The following is an 18,743-nucleotide window of genomic DNA, read 5'->3' on the forward strand; positions in this document are numbered from 1 at the left end:
GTGCAATCAATTGAATATATTTTTAAGAAGCTATTATTATGTTTTCTTCCTAAAGTCCAAGAGTACTTTGTATCAACATACAGAGCCATTTAATAAACAGGTAATGTATATACACTCTAATATTTTGCTGACTTCCATAAACTTTGTGATGCCTTATGCTTTCGCCAACTCTCCCCTCCATTTTTCAGATAGTCTATAATAATATTCAGAAATATTTGGTGCTTTATTGAGAAGAAATAATACTTTTCTTTCCAAATACTATAATTGCAGTGTATTGCCTTTGCCTACTCTTTCTACAATATATACGAAATGTAACTCTAACACAAGAATTTGTTTCATTGGACAATCTGGATAAAAGCCTCCTTTTTCCTGAAGGTGTAAAAGTGTGGCTACATGACTCTGTATCTTTTTATATTAACACTGTGAGTAAATTGGGCTAAGTTACATACTTCAGTGAAGTTCCCATTACTAGCCCAAATACCCAAAGTACTGTTCAACACTGTCAATAAATAAAATGAATCAGGTTTGAGTGGTAGCGAAGCCTTATTCCTACCAGTACTCTCTCTTTCAAAATAACAAAAAGATTCCAGTGCAGTGTGATTCTGATGTTCCTGAAATGCTTGCATGGTTTTGAAGATTTTCTTACGAATGTTTCATGTAAAACTATATCGGCATACATACTGAAATGATAATTAGAAGTGGATGCCACATATTGGAAGAATAAATGCACCTACCATGATTCTTCTTAATCGTTTTCCTCTTTCAATTTCAGAATCTCAGGTTCCTGATCAGCCAAGCTCTCTTCATGTCCGGCCATTGACTACCAGCATAGTTATGAGTTGGACTCCACCACTCAACCCCAACATTGTTGTGAGAGGATACATTATTGGCTATGGTGTTGGCAGCCCTTATGCGGAGACAGTGAGAGTGGACAGCAAGCAGAGATACTATTCCATTGAAAATTTGGGTAAGTAATCCTAAGTGCAGTACACGTCACTCTATTGTGTTTTTGCTAGCACATACCCTTAAGCATTAAGCAGTCATAGGTGCCTACATTCTATACAATAAGCATAATTGATTAATATAAGAATGTACATGGTAGTCTACCACAAGTCATTAACCTGTTAGGTTTCAATAATTTAAACCTGAGCTCAACCCCTGTTATTTATTGCAGAGAACAAAGAGGCTAAGCTTATATTGGTATACCTAGAGATTTTTGCCCTATCTGTCTGCTATCTGTAGAACTGTGTGTACTTTATCCCTCTTACCAGTAGTACAGCACCTGTGCTCCGCTTTTAACCTGGTTGATTTGGTTTCCTCCTGATTGGTATATTTAACTTGCATATAAGACCTTAGTACATGGTATAGAGTGCAACCAGAGCCTGAAAGTGAAAGGTAAATGTTACTAGTTAACAACGTCATCCACTATGCTATCCACTAAAGTGGCAGTGCAAATCTGGCCTCAGGCCTATTATTATAGTCTGACTTGAGCAGTGTGAAAAGTGGAATTCAACCTAGCCAAATAGATCATTTTGACATGCCTAAATCTTCCATTTAAATATTAATAGAACACCATTAAGTAGACTTTGTAGCCACAAGGTAGGATTCGTGGTATTTAAAACTAAGAAATGTAGAAATGGAATGTTAACATGCCCGAAAGTGACCTGTAATACTGAGTCATCAAGTGAACTAAAGACGTACAGTAAAGCAGAATGCAAATCAGTCACTATGTAGTTGTTAGGAAAATAGAACGTTGTTTGATTTAGACAATAATAATTTGTAGAACTGTATATCAAAGTGACATATTTTCATTGAAAATATTTTCATGGGTCTTGTATGCAACAGTGAACTATCAACAGAATATGCATTTTGCCTTCTCGTTTTCCTGCAGAGCCGAGTTCCCATTATGTAATTTCCTTGAAAGCCTTCAACAATGCAGGGGAGGGAGTTCCACTATATGAAAGCGCAACCACGAGATCCATGACAGGTGCGTTGAAACCATTAAGTGAATTTCCATGAATCTCAGTCCCATTGGGGAAAATGTCGAATATATTCATGAATATTGCAAATGCAAATGACAGCTGCAAACCAGTTGAGAGAAGATGTACACCAGATATAATGAAATCATTTTACGTTATTTAGTATAATTTATGGTTAAACCGAGTGGTGTTGAGATTTGCAATATGCTAGTTTTGCGGTGGTGTTAACCATTGATGCAGGTCCATGTCCTTTTAATTACTTTGTGTGAAATACCCGCCTCCCTGGAAACAGAACCCCTTCATTCTTTCGGTTCATATCTGATGTTTAGCTGCTCTTCAAACTGTGTTTTCCTAAAGTGGCCCCAAGAGGATCCCTGGTTCCACTCGAGTTTTATCTCAAGGAAAGGCATAGCATAAAACAGTTCAGTCTCTTTTAAAACACATCATCCCAATTTAACAAATGTCAGCGGAAAAAATCAAACTGTAAGAAAGATCTAGTTCAATGCATCTTTGATGCCAACCAGCAATAGCAGCATACGTTTTTCTGTCTTCTGAAAATGTATAACTCTGTAATCGATATAAATTTGTTAGCTTATCATTGCGGCTAAGTTTGACTCACCTTTGGTAGCTTGCTCTAACTATCAGCAACCCCCGGCGAAAATATGTGTGACATAGTATGTAACAGTAAAGCAGATCTCAATATAGCTAAGACTTAAAGGTCCTTGCCAAACGTTTAAAAAAAAAAAAAAAATTACAAATATATACATTTTTTTTAAATAGGGAAACAATATTAGGATAAAAATGTTCGAAGGAAAAACAAAGACACACAATTAAGAAATATAGAACCAAAGTGCTTACTGTTAATCAGTTGAAAAATGTGAAACCATCACAAATACAAACTCCCAGTACAAATGCTCAGTAGGGAGAGTACTGAATGTGGGGTGACTGTTAAGGGCCAATAGTCACCTAGTATTAGGGAAAAGGTTCAGATTTTAACACATGACTTTAAAGAAATTTCAAGAAATGCCAATATAAAGCTGTCCCTCGGTGGCACGTCTTGGGACTCGCAAAAGTAAACAAAATCCTAGGGTTCTTGAAATCAAGGAATCATCCCCAACACACTCACCTTGGCTTTTATATTTGAATGCCTTGATAGAACCATGACCCAGGACAAAGTGATCTCCTTGACTAAGGTAGCCCATTTTTTATGAAAGTCAGATCTGTTATTAAAAGGTGTATATTCAGCAACACACCAGAAATACACAATTGTTCTCAAGTGGCAGAAATACATGACAGTAAACTATGAGAACCATATCTTATTTAGTGGAACTAAAAAACGTAATACATCGCTCTTTCATGTGAAAATGATAGCATGTTTGCAACCACAAATAATACAATTAGAATCTCTAAAACACCCCAAAAAAGTAGATGGATATTTGTTACAGAAAAATATATTAGAATCCATTTAATACACCAGAGAGAATCTTTCTTGCCTATGATGACTTATGGCATGGAAAAAAATAAAACACTTTGCAATAAATATCTCCTTCCTAGTTATCACTGTTCAGCTAGAAAAACAGAACAGGAAAAGGCAGGTTTCGTTTTAGTTTTTTCAAACTGCAGCTCTAGCCATGCTTTGTGTTCTGTCTTACATCTTGACTACTGGTTCTGGCAGCACTATGACAGCAGAACCTAATTGTAATAAGTAACTTCAGTTGAGCAGTTATATAATTTCTTATTACAGGTGAGTAGGTGGAATTGCAGGATTCCATGTATTGTTCTAGCTATGTATTTGTTTCTTTAAAAAAAAACAATTGACGTGGAACTGTCGACAGAAGGTGAGGCAGTACTAAGTGAGAAAATGAGTGGGGTATCCATCTGCCCCAGTTCATCATTGCATTAATTAATAAAGGGTGAAGTAACAATAGTTACAGGAATGTGAAGTTTGTAAGCATAACTGAGGTAAGTATTTACAGAGCTGTTATCATTGTCACTTTTTTATTGCACCAATCTTTTAATTTCATATTTCAACATCAGTCCATTAACTGTATCTAAAAATAACCAAAAAGTAACCGTGTATTTGCAATATAAACATGGTATCTGTCTTATCACTCTGTCTCACAAAGCATAACATAAAATGTCAAAAACGTAAAAACTAAAAGTGAAAAATATTACAAAGCAAGTTATGTGACACCTGAAATGCACGTTGTCGTTTGGAAATGTATCCCTTATGTTGCACCCTGTATTTAAAACCTCCTTCAATGAGTGGACGTTTAGTCACTGAGAGCAAAACTACAGCAAACAAATCATTTGGGGCCCCATATGGGATACTGTCATCAAACAAAGACCGTAGCAACAGGTGATTCCAAGTGACAAGAGAAAACATGGTCATCTGAAGTATTCTCACAAGAAAAATGTGCAAATGTTCAGGAAAATAGAAAAAGGGATGTACATATAAACTCGGCTAATGTATGGAAAAAGCAGGAGGGGGTGTGATTTAAGGGCAACAATTTCAAGAATATCTGTTATGGTAAAGGTGCAAACTCTCTAGCCTGCAATTTATTTACAATGAACAAAGGCACGCTTCAAATAATCCGTCACGCACGACCTTTCAAGAATATTCTTAACCTTTTTTGCCTTTTTTGTTTATAGACATGAAAGATGTTGAGTCACTTTCAAAATGAAGAAACACCAAAACCACTGACATTTCTGGTTCTACTAATAGTGTGTTCATATAACGATGAGATGTCACAAGTATGTTTTATGATCATCGAAGAAAGCTGGTTGTCTATATAAAGAATTTGCTATTTTTGGCAAATAGAATTATTGAGACCAGGCAGCTTCAGGTTGACAATCGAGAAATGTTCATTTATGAGACTTAGTAATTGACTACACGGAGTCCTGTAAGAAACAGAAGTGAAGTCGTGTAGGTTCTAACACTGTAGTATTTCTAGTGCTATTTGAATTAAAACCTGGGCAATTATTCATGTCCAATCAACACTATTTGCACTTCTATTTCATCAAACAAAAATGATGGCAATAGTATAGTTATGAGAATAAGATGAAGCAGGAAGACATGCAGGCACGGGAAATGAGTTGCCACCACTTTTCAGAAGCTGTCGATGAGCCATGGCTAATTGCTGTTCCCCAAGGAAACCATGCGTTCAATTATACACGTTTCAGTGCATTGACTGATTCTGCCAATAACATGTCCAAACAATGATGAAAGCGTGAAAGACAGTGGTGCATTTGGATCGTCTGTTCCTGCTGGGTTGCCAAAAGAAAACTGAGTGTCCTTATCCTCAAACATATTATTGGAGATACAAGATGGCGGCACGCCCTCCTGGCTCAATTTCAGCAAAGCACCAGAAGCACCTGGTTGATTATTCCCAATAGCATGCTCTCCACCGAGGTGCATTGTGCATCTTCAGGACACAGAGGGAGGGAAGCGAAAAACTGCCCCCCACCATCTTGATAACACCTACCCCGCATGACGGAAAAATAAATGATAGATTCATATTCATTACAACTGCAGTCACTGAGAGGATCCCAAAGATACAATACTGTAACTTACCTCAATACAATAAATACATGTGTTTACTGGAAAATGAACAGTGTGAGCATAAGATTTTAATGGAAAGTAGCCTCTTGCTACTTCCTCTAACAAATCAGCACTAAAGGAATTCCTTTTAACTATGTGCATTTAAAAGTGCATTCCTTTTGCATATTAGAAGTAAAAAAAGAAAATATATTCACAAGTGAAAATAATGACTGTAGTCAAAAGATAAATAAATGTGATTTTGTTACCAAAGTATACATGCCATCAGCATTAAAAATGACACCAGTGAGATAAACCTAGAGGGATAGTAAGAGCATTTTCTTTTTTTTTTTTTAACATGATGTGCCATTAAGCATTTGTTACCCTGTAGTTTTTTGAGAACTCAAAATGTGTACCAAGAGGGATGGCTAGGAAGAGTAAGAAGAATGATAGCAGAATGAGGCACTGGGTTGGCAGAGGAGCCAATCCACAGCCACAGCTCAGGAGGACACGCAGAGACATCCATTGCATTAGAGAGAGTAAGGAGATAAATTACAGGTTCAAAATGTTTTTACCAAACACACTCCTGGAGCATTAACGGTAACGACAATACAGGACTGACATCATTAGTGGCACCAGTATCCAGATAACTATCTGAGCACCAAAACAATGCCTTCTAAATGTGTATGATAAATTATTGTCAATAGTATTTTAAATGTCCTACATGTACATTGCCTGGATCCATGCCTATCCATGCTTTTCTCTGACAACTTAAAAAATGTCTGCACCACCTGCTATATGTCATGTTTTGAACTGGATGAGAACATTAAGAATAGATATTGCAATTTTCTTACAGTTATGTGGAATATCAATTTCTAAGTATTTTTCTCCCAAGGTACTCTTTCTTCACTTGAGTCTTTCTCTAATGTCAGTAAAAAATTATTCAAATGACATTGTTAGTTCTAAATAAAAAGAACATGCAATTGCTTTTATCGGTATCTGAAGGAATCTGAAGGATACACATTCATTGATTAATTACAATGACATGCCAAAGAATTATACAAATGAAAATGTACATTTGCCAGTGACTGTGAATATTTAGTAAACCTCTCAATGTTCTATTTAATGACCTTGTTTTTCTCTGTTCTTCTTATGTCTCTTCCCATCATTGACTATCATTATTTTACATGTAACTCATCGTGATGTGCTTGACTGCTATTTAATTTCTCATTCGATGTGCTCATTTGACACTTTTTTACCCAGATCCCATTGACCCTTTAGAAGTTGATTTTTATCCTTTGCTTGATGATTTCCCCACCTCGGTCCCAGATATCTCCACCCCCATGCTCCCTCCAGTAGGTGTGCAAGCTGTAGCCCTTACTCAGGATGCAGTCAGAGTCAGCTGGGCAGACAACTCTGTTCCAAAGAACCAGAAGTCAACAGAAGTTCGCTTTTACACAGTTCGTTGGAGGACCAGCTACTCTTCTAGTGCAAAATACAAGGTGACTTCATAACAAAATGCTCTATTTTTTACTTCTGCTTTGCTCAATTGATCTGTTCTTTTAAATATATAATTTTAGTTTTTCATTAATCCTATTTATATAAACACCTAGGAGTATGTACTTGGAATGATATTGATAATTATGCTGTGGATCAATTGAGAAAGCGATATATCATCTTAAGGCATATGCAACCATTTTTTGGATGGTTCAACTACTATCACTTGATAGGAGTGTGGCGTGCATCTAATTTCATTAATTTTGTTACATGTTCTGAATTCCATTGTTATTTTATTTTTACAAAAAAGAGAACTTTGAGTGCTCGAAAAGCTATTAAAATCAACCAGTCATCTAAATGTAGGAGTTATGCAAAAAATAGATAATTAATGTACATTTTATAAACCTGATAATGCACTGACGGGTTAGGCATATATTTTGCACAGTGTAATTTGTGCTAGGTGTCCCCCATTTGGCACTCTAGACAAAGATGTGCCTTGTATCCCGTCTACAACCTTGTTTATTAACAGTAACAGATAGAAAAAAATCCTTGGATCATGTAATTCTCCTTTCTTCTTTATTTTGAACATGGTCAATAACCTACTATACCCAAAATGTCACTACAGGGAGTGCAGAATTATTAGGCAAATGAGTATTTTGACCACATCATCCTCTTTATGCATGTTGTCTTACTCCAAGCTCTATAGGCTCGAAAGCCTACTACCAATTAAGCATATTAGGTGATGTGCATCTCTGTAATGAGAAGGGGTGTGGTCTAATGACATCAACACCCTATATCAGGTGTGCATATTTATTAGGCAACTTCCTTTCCTTTGGCAAAATGGGTCAAAAGAAGGACTTGACAGGCTCAGAAAAGTCAAAAATAGTGAGATATCTTGCAGAGGGATGCAGCACTCTTAAAATTGCAAAGCTTCTGAAGCGTGATCATCGAACAATCAAGCGTTTCATTCAAAATAGTCAACAGGGTCGCAAGAAGCGTGTGGAAAAACCAAGGCGCAAAATAACTGCCCAGGAACTGAGAAAAGTCAAGCGTGCAGCTGCCACGATGCCACTTGCCACCAGTTTGGCCATATTTCAGAGCTGCAACATCACTGGAGTGCCCAAAAGCACAAGGTGTGCAATACTCAGAGACATGGCCAAGGTAAGAAAGGCTGAAAGACGACCACCACTGAACAAGACACACAAGCTGAAACGTCAAGACTGGGCCAAGAAATATCTCAAGACTGATTTTTCTAAGGTTTTATGGACTGATGAAATGAGAGTGAGTCTTGATGGGCCAGATGGATGGGCCCGTGGCTGGATTGGTAAAGGGCAGAGAGCTCCAGTCCGACTCAGACGCCAGCAAGGTGGAGGTGGAGTACTGGTTTGCGCTGGTATCATCAAAGATGAGCTTGTGGGGCCTTTTCGGGTTGAGGATGGAGTCAAGCTCAACTCCCAGTCCTACTGCCAGTTCCTGGAAGACACCTTCTTCAAGCAGTGGTACAGGAAGAAGTCTGCATCCTTCAAGAAAAACATGATTTTCATGCAGGACAATGCTCCATCACACGCGTCCAAGTACTCCATAGCGTGGCTGGCAAGAAAGGGTATAAAAGAAGGAAATCTAATGACATGGCCTCCTTGTTCACCTGATCTGAACCCCATTGAGAACCTGTGGTCCATCATCCAATGTGAGATTTACAAGGAGGGAAAACAGTACACCTCTCTGAACAGTGTCTGGGAGGCTGTGGTTGCTGCTACACGCAATGTTGATGTTGAACAGATCAAAACACTGACAGAATCCATGGATGGCAGGCTTTTGAGTGTCCTTGCAAAGAAAGGTGGCTATATTGGTCACTGATTTGTTTTTGTTTTGTTTTTGAATGTCAGAAATGTATATTTGTGAATGTTGAGATGTTATATTGGTTTCACTGGTAATAATAAATAATTGAAATGGGTATATATTTTTTTTTGTTAAGTTGCCTAATAATTATGCACAGTGATAGTCACCTGCACACACAGATATCCCCCTAACATAGCTAAAACTAAAAACAAACTAAAAACTACTTCCAAAAATATTCAGCTTTGATATTAATGAGTTTTTTGGGTTCATTGAGAACATGGTTGTTGTTCAATAATAAAATTAATCCTCAAAAATACAACTTGCCTAATAATTCTGCACTCCCTGTATACTTTAAAAGAGTATGTCATGATAAAAGAGTATGGTCTGTGGTATTTGTCATATTTCATATTCTTCCACGCTGCTGTGGCTACTAGCCATTCAGATAGAGTTTATATGTGGAGTTCATAGTATACTGTGAGGTGTGCATAGAACAGATGAACCTTGAAAAAAATGAATTGCATGTGTTCTTTTCTCACAGATGTATAGAACCCCCTGTAATACTATGTTGGGGAATCTCCATAGCCCACAAGCACCATAAATATATATGGTGAAGTTATGAAAAAAACAGTTTTCAAAGAATTGTATCCATAGTTGTTTGTATGGCACCTAATGAATGGTTTAAAGCACACTATAACGAATTATAAACAGACCCTTCAATTAAGGAATGCACAACTGTCAATCAAGAGGATATTTAATGGCATCAGTATTTTTCAAAACATTACTATTGTCATGTGCTAACATGGTTTTTATCATTTCTTGCATAGTCTGCAGATACAACAGCCCTCAGTCACACTGTTACGGGTCTGAAGCCAAACACCATGTATGAGTTCTCGGTCACAGTAACAAAAGGTAGACGGTCAAGCACATGGAGTATGACTGCACATGCCACCACATATGAATCAGGTAATTCTGAATACTGAAAAACACTTCAGACAGGTTTCTTTGACGTGGTACAGTTGAAACTTTAAAACAAAAAAGCCCGTTCTTCACTTCAGAGTTTGAGTACTGTGAAATGCACATATCCTTGCTCTTTTTCTTAAATAAATTCCCCTACAACCTGCGTCTTGGATTCTCATAAACAAGATTCCATTGCATTCATTGATGGAGATTGTTGTCTCAAACAGCTCAAACCACAGGAAAGAATGGTAAAAAGCAGTTATTCTCGAGAGGATATGACTACACTATCCACATCGTGAATGAGATGTACAATTTAATTAAAATACATAATTGGAATAAAAGCTCCAATTGAATTGAATTGACCTTCAACGGAGAAGCATATTGATTTAAATAGAGACAGGAGGCAAGTGGTCAGTACAAATTAAACTTTGTGTGTGCATGTGACTAGGCAAACAACTCCATTGGGGGCACAGCAACAATGTGTGATATTCCTCAATTCTTACCTTGTGAATGGTACATCTGCTAATGTCCTGGAAACAACCCCTTATCCTCTTGTGCAAACAACAAAACATCTTCATCTTTAGAGACACATGCCTGATGTCACCAGGATTAATCTGCTATTTTAACACTGTTGGATGTTGTCAGCTGTTTCATTTCTCAATCAGCTCTATTTGTCACCTCAGCAGAATACAATCTATAGACTGAACTGCTAACCACCACTACTTCTCTAATTTTTGTTGTTGAAAAAATCAATACTGCAACATCGTAACTATCACCAACTGCCATATAAAGGTGATCTGAGATGAACAAACTGCAACCAGCCTCACTCCTACTTGCATATGTATACAAGCAAAGTGAAACCTATATAGGCATATTCTTCTCTAAATACATATGATCTTTGTAGTTAACTATAAAGAGGAGGACAAAACTCAAAAAAATGTAAAGTTTTGTGGCACACACTGGAGCCCAAATGGCCATACAGAAAACTACAAAAATAAAATAAAAACAAGTACAGATGTGCACCAAAATACCTTTTCCGTTTCAAATTCTGACAAATCCTAATGGTCATTATTCTTTTTTGTTTTAACAATATTACCCCATAATGGCTTACTAAAGTTTTTTTTTTTTCAAGTGATGAACAGAAAACCTTACTAATAAAATTATAGCATACAGAACACTAGTATGAGTCCAAGCTCCTTCAATGCTAGTGAGTGATCACGTAGAACAGAAAGGGCAATAAAAGTTCTATCCCTGACTCCTAGCATTATAGTTAAATCCTGAATAAAGTATTCCACCTGTTTTTAAATGCTGCTGACACCACTTACCTTACTAAAAATATCACAAGTGGAGTACATCATATGATTCCCCGGACATTACTTTCAACTATGAAAATTGATGTGGAAGTCAAAAAATGCTACCAAACTAAAATTGTCTTTAGTTGAAATGTCATCTGTTTTGTGACCACAGCTAATCTGTATGTCAGACAGCAGGATATTCTTATGGTGTTGAGCCTATTTCAACACCAGCTGACCAGCAAATCACATTTTAAGCTGTAATTACCCCAACTTTAAGTCAGTATCCATTCCTGTCATGAGACTGCATGGCATAATTTTACATTAGTGGTTCATGAAATCTTTTGAGACTGACGTATTAGGTGATTCTTTAAATTATACCAATAAAAAGGCACCAGAAGTATCACTGGGTAATGTTCATCATAGCCCATTAATATTAATGCAATATCACACGCCAGCCCACTACCCAATTACCTTAAATGGCTAAGATGTAATCTCTATGATCTAATCTTTGGTTTTGGTACTAGGCATAGCTCTATCCAGGGTAACTTAAAAATGTGCCACCTCATACATTTTAGTAGTAAAAATGTGTTTGTGCATATAAACTGACTGTTCAAAAACTGCACGATACATTTTTTCATAATTGCCAACGATTATGGGAGAAGTTCTACTGAGGCATATGCCATGGGGCGGGACTTGGAGTTTTGGCTTCTGCCACTCCCCATTTTCAAGCCCCAAGAGGCAGTGAGATGAGGAGCAGAGCATCTCCCAACATCATGGTGCATGGTTTTTCATAGCCAGTAATACAGCAAGATCTGGTTGGCTTCAGAGACATTAAAATCCTAGGACTGATGACATCCGTGAGTGACCAAAAAGCCATCAGGTTTCACTGTGTGGTTCATCATCCAGGAGGTGTAGATGTTACTGAAAATAAATCTAAAATTTACAAATCGTCACCACAGGCCACGTGTAAATTCCATCGTCCTCTAATAAAGAGTTCTCAAATGAACTATACCAAGATGTAAACAGAAGAAAAAAAAACGTTTTAAACGCTGAGGTGTCTTCAAGGGATGTTTGAAGCAGATTCCTGCTCCAATTTATATGCATCACTCTTTACACTTTTGGCCTTATCTCTAATGAACATGTTTTGTCGTTGTCGTGCCCTCTCTCCATTTCCCAGGTTTCCATCATATGTACATCGCTGCTTCAGATTTTCTTTGCAGCCACACATTTCTGTTCGAGAAAAGCACGTTACTGCTAAAAGAAAAGAAAAAGTTACATTTTATGGTATGAAAAGACATAGGGCCTGATTACAACTTTGGAGGAGGTGTTAATCCGTCCCAAAAGTGACGGATATACCACCAGACGTATTATGAGTCCATTATATCCTATGGAACTCGTAATACGGCTGGTGGTATATCTGTCAATTTTGGGACGGATTAACACCTCCTCCAAAGTTGTAATCAGGCCCTCATTCTCATGTAGACCCATACCTTAATATCTTGATTTGTACATGCATGTTTGGTGTACAACTGGCGTCTCTAAGCGTTTTCTTCGGTTTCTAAATGAAACACACTTTGTCAGTGGATAAAATCATTCAGCAGAGAAACGTCCTGCTCTGCTGGACCGCAGGGCTGTTTTTAAAGTCTACATAGATTTGTCTTTTGTCTTAGTGCATGTGCTTTAAACTTTGACAAGTGTTGTACTGTCTCTGAGTTTATTTTTCTAGCAAGCGTGCCAGATGGGTTAGCTGCCAGTTCAGATTTATGGAAAACTCTGTTCAGTAAGCCCGGAGGAGATTGATTTATATTTTACAAAATGTGAAAATGGAAGAGCATCCTGGGGAAACTGCAGCTTTATTTAAACTTAAGCTTGTTGCTTATTTCAATATTTTCCTTACACCATCTGCTGTTTTATGAGGAGTAGAGTATTTAATGAGTGAGTACCTGGTTTAGACTTCATTAACATGTTTTTTGATTCCTCCTTGTGCCTTTTAAAGCGCTCTGCTCCAGGTCTTATTGGATAATTGCTCTGCTCTAATTCAGCACAAAAAGGCTATTTATAATTTTCGATTGTTTGTATAGCTCCCTTTCTGTCCATATCTTGCCTGCAGTTTACTTTATTGTTTGTTCGGTCTAAAGTTAGACCATTAAAATGCAATAAAACAACCATACATAAAAGAAGGTAGAAATCATGACCTTCACTAAAGCAAGTACAATTGATACACTCCTTGGAAAACGGAACAGATGGTTGATAATGCTCCTAACTTGGTACTTCCTCGCCCTGATGGATACCATTTACCAAAGCGGATTAGCAAAGCCGAATTATATGCCAAATCATTTCTAATCTTACCTATATAGACTATAGAGTGCCATGTACTTTCATCTAGACATACATAAATATACACTTTTTGAAACACACTTCTTGAATAAATTGTTCATGGGAAGTAGTTTGTGATACTTAAAAAGTGCTTCAGGCTACAATACTGTGAACCAAATATTTAAAAAGTACCCAGAATTGGGGACAGTTGCAAAATAAGATGGACATACATATTGATTCCTCCTTGTGCCTTTTAAGGCGCTCTGCTTCAGGACTTATTGGATAATTGCTCTGCTCTAATTCAGCACAAAAAGGCTATTTATAATTTTTGTTTATTTGTATAGCTCCCTTTCTGTCCATATCTTGTCTGCGGTTGAATAATATGAATTGATAAAACATTCAGCTCTGGACAGTTAGCATTAACCCCAGATTGGGTGTACATATACCGATAGATTCTAGTAACTACTGACCACCATAAGGCAATAATTACGTTTACATAAAGAAAATGAGGCAAACCCAGTAACCCTCAGGACCTGGGTATATACATGTTATAAGAGATGTATGGCACCAAGGGGGAACTGTGGCCTTTGACTCCCACGGCAAACTATTTGTTTATAAGAAACTTTGGGAAAACACATGGCTGAAAGAACTTATCAAAATAGCATTTTATTCAGTTATTAACATGAATTATCATATTTGAGGTGCTCCCAAGATAATGGGGCAGTGAAAAGTGATTGATGAAAATATATAAGGTGCCAAGTGGTATCTACAATATATACAGATTATGGTCAAAAATGTACATAGAGTGATCTTAAAAGGGACACCTTCAGTTTAGGTGTCCAGAAGTCACTCACTTTGTTAGGGAATAATCCACAAGAGTTAATGTCCATGTTCCAAACCCACAAAACAAACCAATCATTAAAGAGTCATCATCAGAGCATAGGTCATGTGTATCAGGTAGCACCTAGAATGAATCTTTAAAAAAAAATCAGTATTCTTACTTAAAAATTAATTTAAATCGGTCTTCTCACAGAGCCATGCATAAGCGAACAATGGAGGATACCCCAATCGGGACTACTTACCTTCACAGCACCAAATACTAAGACTTTTCTTTCCAATTTGTCCAATTTACAATCATTGATTCCCCTAAATAAATAAAGAAAACCAGTAATTCCTTTTAGTGTCCATAGAAGTCAAAACTATCTACCGTCATTAAATCAAAGGGCCAAGATGAGGAAGAAAGCATTTTTCACATCTACTCACCCTTAATCTTAAATCCATATATACATCTCTACAGTAATCAATATTTGTCTCTTAATTACCTTGACTCATCCATAGGAATTGTTGTATGAATCCAAAATCAATCCCTTCGTTGGTCTAAAAAAGGAGAGGAATAAAGAACCATGTTCCGGCAGCACTATGGCATAAAAATGACACACAAGCAAGCAATCACAAATGATTTGCCCATCTGTGAGATCACATATAGGTACACCAAACTATGTCCCACTGTTATCCTAATAGAAAAACCATGCAGATCTTGTTATGTTAGTCCATCATAGTAAATGGAAACAGTCATTAAATGAGCTAATCAACCACATAACTAAACGTCTCATGGGCGCGATATATCATAAGATAAGTGCATAGTTTTTACTTATGAAGATCTAATTCTACATGCAAGGGCAACTTATCAAATTACTACCATAGATAACATCAACCTGACTGCCAAAGTAAAATTCATCTGCACTCGCGCAGTTGATACATATGTACAAAAACCTTAGTGAAATGGCTAAGTATCTCTAAGTATCTCATTCTGCGTCATCAGTTAACACGATACGTGCAGCATAAACTAGATGCTATTGGTTGTGAAACTACGAAGGCATTGAGTAATATGTTCTCAGAAAATTGACCTAATGTTCTTGATTGTTTTTTCTATCAGTGTAAATAAATATTTATAAATAATATACCATATGAAATGAAGAGCTCCCCACAACTCTTCAATTGTTATAGGGTTTCTTTATGTTTTCCCTAATTGTAGAATGTAGTATAAAAGTGTAAGAAATGGCAAAAAGAAGTAGATTAAGAGAAATCCTAATGACGTCTTGCCTTGTAGTAAAAACCTTTTTCTGTTGCTTGTTCATAGAAGCTTCCAGCAAGGTCTGCAGCCATACCCTATCACCTTTCTACCCCAACTCAAAGCAGCATTGTTTGGACTTATGTCCTTTTGCCAGTTCCAGCCTTATCAGCAAATTGAGTAGAACAAGCTTTCTTTTAATCAGACATTTGATGTTTACACTTTTTGGAAAGTGGATTATTGGTAAGGGCAGGTAAGTACCTACACTTAGCAATAGGCCACTAACCCCCACTCTATCCAGTTAGTGGAAACTGTATTTCTGCCCACTGGCGCAGTGGGAAACAGCCTACAACATTGTTGCCGGCTCATAATAGAGCTGGCGGCAATGCTGTAGAGCATAGGGTGCACCAGCACCCATCGCAATGTACTCTGTCTGCAAAGCAAACAGTGAACATCACGACAGAGCTGGCCAGGGAGGCCCCTGCGCTGCCCATGCTAAGTGCATGGGCAGTGCAGGGGTCCCCCTGGGGCCCCTGCACCCCGTCTTTACCAGCAGTTACATGGCGGTGCTACCGCCATGTAACTGCCGATAGAGAAGGGACTCGTAATCCCCAGGACAGCACTGCATGCAGATCTGCTCTGGCAAATTAGGACCACCAGCATTACCAGTCCCTCCTGTGGAGGAAAACAAGCGGTGCTGTCAGTCCAACCGTGACGCTACCACCATAATCACATTGGTGGCGGTCCAAACACCAGCGTTACCCTGGCGATCTTAGGACCACCAGGGTTGTAATGACCCCCTTAGTCTTTTTCTTGAAGATTTTCTTCAGCGGGAGGAAGTCACCAATCCGATCCAACCTCTCTCGAGCCCCCATGGGACACATGTCGCAGGAGACCTCGATAAAAGATTCTACCTTCAGACTTAGTCTATTTTTCATGATCGAAATCTTTGTCCGGCCCGAAGCTGAATCTTTTTCCGATGTCCCTGGAGCCCTCCTTGGATACGCTGTGGGATTGTATTAATTAAAATAAAGCCTCCCCATTTAGCCTATGGAGCCCATTCAGTACAGTGAGGGAAACACGAATTTGGCTATTTTACCTCACTAGGGTTTATAAAACAATTTAAAAAAAAATGTTTATAAGGTCCCTGCTTATAGTTACATAGCACCCAGCCCTGGGACACTGAGGTCACATCTTAGGGATGACGTATATGTGAAAATAAGGTAGTTTAGGACTTTGGAAGTACTTTTAATTCCAAAGTCGAATTTGCATGTAACTTTAGTTCAAAAGCAGTCAACAAAGCAGGCTGCCTTTAAAGTAACACTGGGCTCCTCAGCAGTGCACCTGTTGGTGCACTACCTATGCTGGGGTCCCCAAACCTTCATGCCCTACCATATACGAGGGACTTAAAGGTACACTGATGCTGTCAATTATAAAGAGCCTAATTTGCATATCCACTTTACACAGATCACTAGCCCTGGGACTGGTAAGCAGTACCCAGGGCACTGCCAAGGGTCAATAACCACCAGTATCTGTCCAAACAGTTTGGGTGTCACAAGGGAAAAAGAGGATTTTCCTACAACGCTGTATCACAAAACATTTTTAATTTAAGGTCATTACATGTTGTGGAAACACTTTGAGACAATGTATCATGAAAACATATTTTTGAAGGTGATACTATGTGACATGACTATTGGGGCATATTTAAGCACAAGGACTGTATTTGTGGTGTAACAGTACAACAGAACCACATTAGCACAAAAACAGCAAAGCATGCCACCAACAAAAGATGGAGAAATGTAATACACCAACAAACAGTACAAGAATCAAACAACAAAAACACACCACAACGAAACGGCTGAATGCAGCAAGACTCTAAAACACATCAAATAGCACAACAATTTGAAACAAATAGACTACAGAAGAACACTACAATGTAACAATACATATTAACACAACATACTACATCACAAGCACACAATTATTCAAACAATGACACAATAGCCAAATGGAACGTAGACAAAAAAAAAAAACGCAGCCAAGTCTGCACAACAACACAGTGGCAGACAGATATTAAAGCCTCCCTTGACTTACCTTGCTGCACAGAGAGTTTATCCATTGTAAATTAGATGTATACTGAGGAAAAAATATGTAATTTCCACATTATTTCCACAAGTGTGTCTTACTATTAAAAAGTGGCAAATAAAAGATGTGTAATGACCACAAGTCTGCTACAAATTTGGCAATTAAGGCCTAGAGTTTTTTCTTGTTAAATATTAGGTTATTTTTCAACAAATACGAAATATGTAAGTTGCACCATTGCCGAGAAATGATCTTTAGCAACATATATGTAGTAACATAATAAGCAAGGAATAATTTTCAAATATTTATTTAGACTGCAAAGGAATTTCAGTACATAAGTAAAACTGTACTCTGAATGTCTTTGCCATTTTCTTCTTCTGAGAGAAGACAAATGCCTGAGATCATGAAATATTCAAAGTAGAATTTGACAAGATTCTAAAGTTTGATTTGAACATTTCATTACAATACATTAGGGAGACGAGCACTAGTATTTGTCACTAGCTCTGGGATGGCGAAGCTCAGAAATGTTTGCATGCTAGTTCTCACAATGCTTTCTCTTTCTTATTTAGCCCCTTCTTCCACTCCTAAGGACTTGACGGTAATTACACGGGAGGGTAAACCTCGAGCTGTCATTGTCAGCTGGCAACCTCCACTGGAAGCCAATGGCAAGATTACAGGTGAGTTGTGAATACTGAAAATGTACAAAGTGACTTGCCAATGTACAAATGTTTTCTAAAATGTGTGTCCCCTTTCTTTAATGTTTGGTGACTGAAATGCCACTGGGCTTGGTGTTGCTCTCACACAGTGTGAACGCTTCAGTAAGTGCTTTAAGCTTTAACACCAACAATAATTAATGTGTGTGTGTATATATATTTTTTTTCACTGAAATAACTAAAGTTAGACTAATGTTATAGTTGGGTGAATATGTTGGTGACAACTTTAACATTTTGAACTAAAAAGAATAAATTCACCAGTTATAGTATGTAGAGCAAACTATAACTTGTACCTCTGCCATACACTGCTTATACCCTCACATATCACATCACTCATGGCATGAGTTATACTATATAGAGCAAACTATAACTTGTACCCCTTCCATATACTGCTTAAAACCTCGCATATCACATCACTCATTACATGTTCTATGACATAATTATATGACCTCACTG

At 37.7% G+C, this 18,743-nt stretch overlaps 1 protein-coding gene across 4 annotated transcripts in view; it reads left to right on the plus strand.

The window, feature by feature from the left end:
- DCC (DCC netrin 1 receptor) overlaps nucleotides 1-18,743 on the plus strand; it is a 1,057,140-nt gene that overhangs the window by 912,532 nt on the left and 125,865 nt on the right. For 2 of the 4 annotated variants that reach the window (XM_069219408.1, XM_069219414.1), the window contains exons 15-19: nucleotides 773-967; nucleotides 1,892-1,987; nucleotides 6,781-7,019; nucleotides 9,678-9,816; nucleotides 18,144-18,251. In XM_069219408.1, coding sequence (XP_069075509.1) covers nucleotides 773-967; nucleotides 1,892-1,987; nucleotides 6,781-7,019; nucleotides 9,678-9,816; nucleotides 18,144-18,251 — 777 coding nt within the window. The remainder of the gene's footprint in view (nucleotides 1-772; nucleotides 968-1,891; nucleotides 1,988-6,780; nucleotides 7,020-9,677; nucleotides 9,817-18,143; nucleotides 18,252-18,743) is intronic. The other 2 variants (XM_069219423.1, XM_069219432.1) reach the window with 1 other exon arrangement.

The sequence above is a fragment of the Pleurodeles waltl genome, chromosome 1_1 (genome assembly GCF_031143425.1).
Source record: "Pleurodeles waltl isolate 20211129_DDA chromosome 1_1, aPleWal1.hap1.20221129, whole genome shotgun sequence".
NCBI classification, from domain to species: Eukaryota; Metazoa; Chordata; class Amphibia; order Caudata; family Salamandridae; genus Pleurodeles; species Pleurodeles waltl.